Genomic DNA, 3,871 nt, shown 5'->3' with positions numbered 1-3,871 from the left:
TTTTTTGAGATGGAGTTTTGCTTTTGTCGCCCAGGCTGGAGTGCAATAGCACTATCTTGGCTCACTGCAACCTCCATCTCCCAGGTTCAAGCAATTCTTCTGCCTCAGCCTCCCAAGTAGCTGGGATTATTATGGGCGTGCACCACCATGCTTGGCTAATTTTTGTATATTTAGTAGAGACGGGGTTTCACCATATTGGTCAGGCTGGTATTGAACTCCTGACTGCCAGTGATCCGCCTGCCTCGGTCTCCCAAAGTGCTGGGATTACAGGCGTGAGCCACTGCTCCTGGCCAAATATGTGCCTTTTGATGACCTGAGGGATAAAGGTGCTCAGGGAGAAAGATGGTGATATAGGGAGAGTTAAGGTTACTAAGGCAGGAGCCAGATATGCAGCGTATGTATAGCCTCATATATATATACACACACACACACACACAAAAAAAAAGTACATATAAATATACATATACATAAATATATATAATTAAATATATGTTAAACATAAATATAAGTTTAAATTAATATATATTATATATGGAATATATATTTAAATGAAGACAATCAATAGTCTTAAAAATGTTTCCTATTTTAAATCTTTAAGTGGTGTCAGAAAAGTATTAAATAATTGAGGTAGTTAAAAAGGACATAAAATTGAGGAGTCGATAAGATTATAGAAATAACAGGGGAAAATACAGCAGTATTGTAGATTAAATGTCAATACTCTGCAACTGCTTTAATATTCTGGAGAATTTGGTTACAGATACTGATTTGTTTTAGGAGATTTGTTCTAAGAATTTTCCTTTGTAGGATACATTTGGGGATGGCTTTGTTTTGGCATGGCAAGTAGCTCTAATGCCACTGGAGTACATTCAGGACTTTCAAATTTGTCTCAGTTTAATATGTTTTTTCAGTTGTTGCACAGTACTTTATAACTTTTTTTTTTTTGAATGGGTGAAAAATGGCTTTGTGGCCTGACGTAGGTCATGGAAAATTGAAAGCCAAAACTCTAAGATATATAAATTTTTCATCTCTTGGTTTAGAGGAAAATCTCTTAGATTTGAGTAGAGGATATCAGTTTTCACATTAGTTTACTAATTTTTTTTGTATGTGTGTTCTTTAGACTGAGAGATTTCTTTGACAAGCTGTATAAGCCACAGAAGTTTTATATTCTGATGAATAAGCTGGCCTGTAGTGGTGGAAGCGATGATGAAGATCTTGGCTAGCAGAGCACATGGTCTGTTTTTACCATTTCTGGTTTAAGTCGGCTGCACTATACGTGGCTTAGGATGTAGTTGGCCGCTGCTCACTTAGTCTGGCACAGATCACAGAATCTCCCTTTTCAAAGTCGAGACACTTGACTTTGTGCTGAAAATGTCTGTTTAGCTATTTAAATTTTCCTTCTCTTCCCTTCTTGATTATTTTTTCAAGGTCTATGTACAGACATGGAGCACTCAGAATCTTTCTATGACCATTACACGAGATGAGTATCCGTCCCACCCTATGGTGCTCCGAGGTATTAATCAGAAGGCTGCCTTTCCACAGTACCAGCCTGTGGTCATGCTGGAGAAGGGATATACCATCCACTGGAATGGGCCAGCACCGCGGACTACATTTCTATACCTCGTCAACTTCAACAAGTATGTTTCTGTTCCTGTTATTTCAAAAGTTGAGCAAGTAGTAATTTAGTGGAGAAAAAGAATAACTTACATCTCCTTTGCAGCAAACAAAGAAAGCCAATTTTATGTACTTTGCTTCTCTTGTGGGGAGGCTGTATATTTTGTGTTTATGGAATTAAGAGATTATACAAATTGAATCCTGTCATTTCAAAAGCATTTTTTTTCCTCTGTGGTCAAGTTATTATGCACATTAAGCCATTCAACAATAGGTTTTAATACAGTCTGTGGAATGCTTTAATTCTCTGTAGCTGGGATGGGAAATAGTTTTCTATGCAGTTCCAGCAGAACATTTGCTTACCTGAAAAATTAAAAGATTTTTGAGGCTGAGTTCAGACTTGTCAGAAGAAAGTGGTGGGACGGATTAGTAATGCCTGTAGGGGCAAGGAGTGAAAGAGCTGGGACATGAAGGCCAGGTATTTGCTAGCCCTGCCTGAAGGCACTATTTTATCCCTTCCCTCATTTCTCAGTTGTCTATTCTAATATCACATGCAATCCAAGGTGCTATTTTTATAATTGATTTATTCAAATATTTATTGTGTGTGAGTTGACATGAAGATGAATGAGAGAAGTACTTGCTTTCTAGGAGTTCACAGTAGACAGGTAGAAAAAACTCAAACACCAAAGCTATTTTTTAGTGGACAAATGATAGAGCAACTATTAAATAATTCTGCCTAAAGGAGTTGAGCCAGGCTGAGGTGAGGAATGATTCTGATGAAGCAATCCATCTTGTTCTATTAATAAAAGCACAGTGTTGGGAAAGGGCCAGTTCTCCTGGGGGAAATGATGGATTCAGTGTGATGGGGACATAGGGTGTATCAGAGGAAGTGACAGAAGGTGAAACTAGGAATGTGGGATGGGACTATTTAGAAAGGGAGGGGTAAACCACATGTATCTTATCAATCTAGATACATGTGGGTATTAACCCATGCGACTCCATGAAACTGCTGAGATATGTACCTGAAAAATTGAAATGGCTTGTTCACCTGAGTTGTCATCAAGCCCTGACTTGTCAGAACACTCTTAAAACATCCAGTTGAAATGAACGGAGTAGGACTAGAGCATATAGGAATTCAGCTTTAAGCAAGTCACCTCCAAGGATGATGAACATTGTGGCAGATGCCCTTGTTCTGAGATTGTTAGGGTTCTGGCATGTGCTCTGAGCTGAACTATTACCATTACTGTTACTGTTTTCCTGTAATCCTTGCTGCGACCCTCTGTGCCCCACCTACACAGTCAACCAAGCCCAAAGGCCAGTCAGTACTCATTCCTGCCTCTTCTTTTTACCTCATCACTCCATCTTATCAGTAACGGCACCCTGTTGGTTCCAGCTCCTAAAGTCATCTACATCTGTCCACTTCTTTCTACCCACAGTGTTTGTGGCTAAGTCAAGCCATCATCTCTTGCCTGGCTCCGTGGAGCAGTCCCCACCTCAGTCTCCCCACCTCCAATCCTTAGTCCATATTGTGGCCAGAGTGAGATTTCTGAAAGCCCAATCTGATGTCATCAGTGAGTTGCAGAGAAGTCAATGAAAGAAACAAACCATTGTCAGAGAGGATGGAGAAATGTCAAAGGGTGATCAATACTCTTTAAGTTATATTGGGCAGAATTATGAATTGGAGGTGAGGTATGACAATAAAATGATATGCAGTGTTCTGTAAAGTACTGTGCATACCTTTCCATCAAATACTGAGCAAGTAAAAATATTTTAAAGTAAAAAAAAAAAAAGCTGAGCCTAGAAGTTTCAAAAATCCACATGGGCATGAAATTCAGTCATACTTGTTTAATTAGCTGAAACTTTATAAAAATTACATGATGGTCAGAGGCAAAAGGAAGAGATGGACAATTTTTTCCCCCTCAATTTGAGATAATTATAGGGAAGTCATAGATTTTGTCATAATGCCATTTCTGAAAAATAACGCTTTTAGAAGTTATGAAAGCAGTACTTATTCATTCAACAAAATAAGGAAAATGGAGAAAAACATAAAGAAAATGGAAATAATCTATAGTCCTCCTAACCAAAGCGAGGTAAACATATATAAACATATATAGTATACATATATAGTATATTGTAAACATATATAGTATATTCCCCTCTTTCTAACCTCAAGTTGCTTTGTGCCTATGAATGTGCCATACTTTTTTTAACTTATCCCATGAACATTTAGGTCATTTCTCCTGCCCACCCCCTACTCCCCCTC

General features: G+C 38.4%; 1 protein-coding gene across 3 annotated transcripts in view; it reads left to right on the top strand.

The window, feature by feature from the left end:
- Positions 1-3,871, top strand: part of TMEM2 (transmembrane protein 2) — a 142,489-nt gene that overhangs the window by 119,668 nt on the left and 18,950 nt on the right. For all 3 annotated transcript variants that reach the window (XM_011970187.1, XM_011970188.1, XM_011970186.1), the window contains one exon: positions 1,426-1,634. In XM_011970187.1, coding sequence (XP_011825577.1) covers positions 1,426-1,634 — 209 coding nt within the window. The remainder of the gene's footprint in view (positions 1-1,425; positions 1,635-3,871) is intronic.

The sequence above is a fragment of the Mandrillus leucophaeus genome, unplaced genomic scaffold (assembly GCF_000951045.1).
Source record: "Mandrillus leucophaeus isolate KB7577 unplaced genomic scaffold, Mleu.le_1.0 Scaffold93, whole genome shotgun sequence".
Lineage (NCBI taxonomy): Eukaryota > Metazoa > Chordata > Mammalia > Primates > Cercopithecidae > Mandrillus > Mandrillus leucophaeus.
Note: the sequence above shows the minus strand (reverse complement) of the source record. Positions and strands in the feature narration are given on the sequence as shown.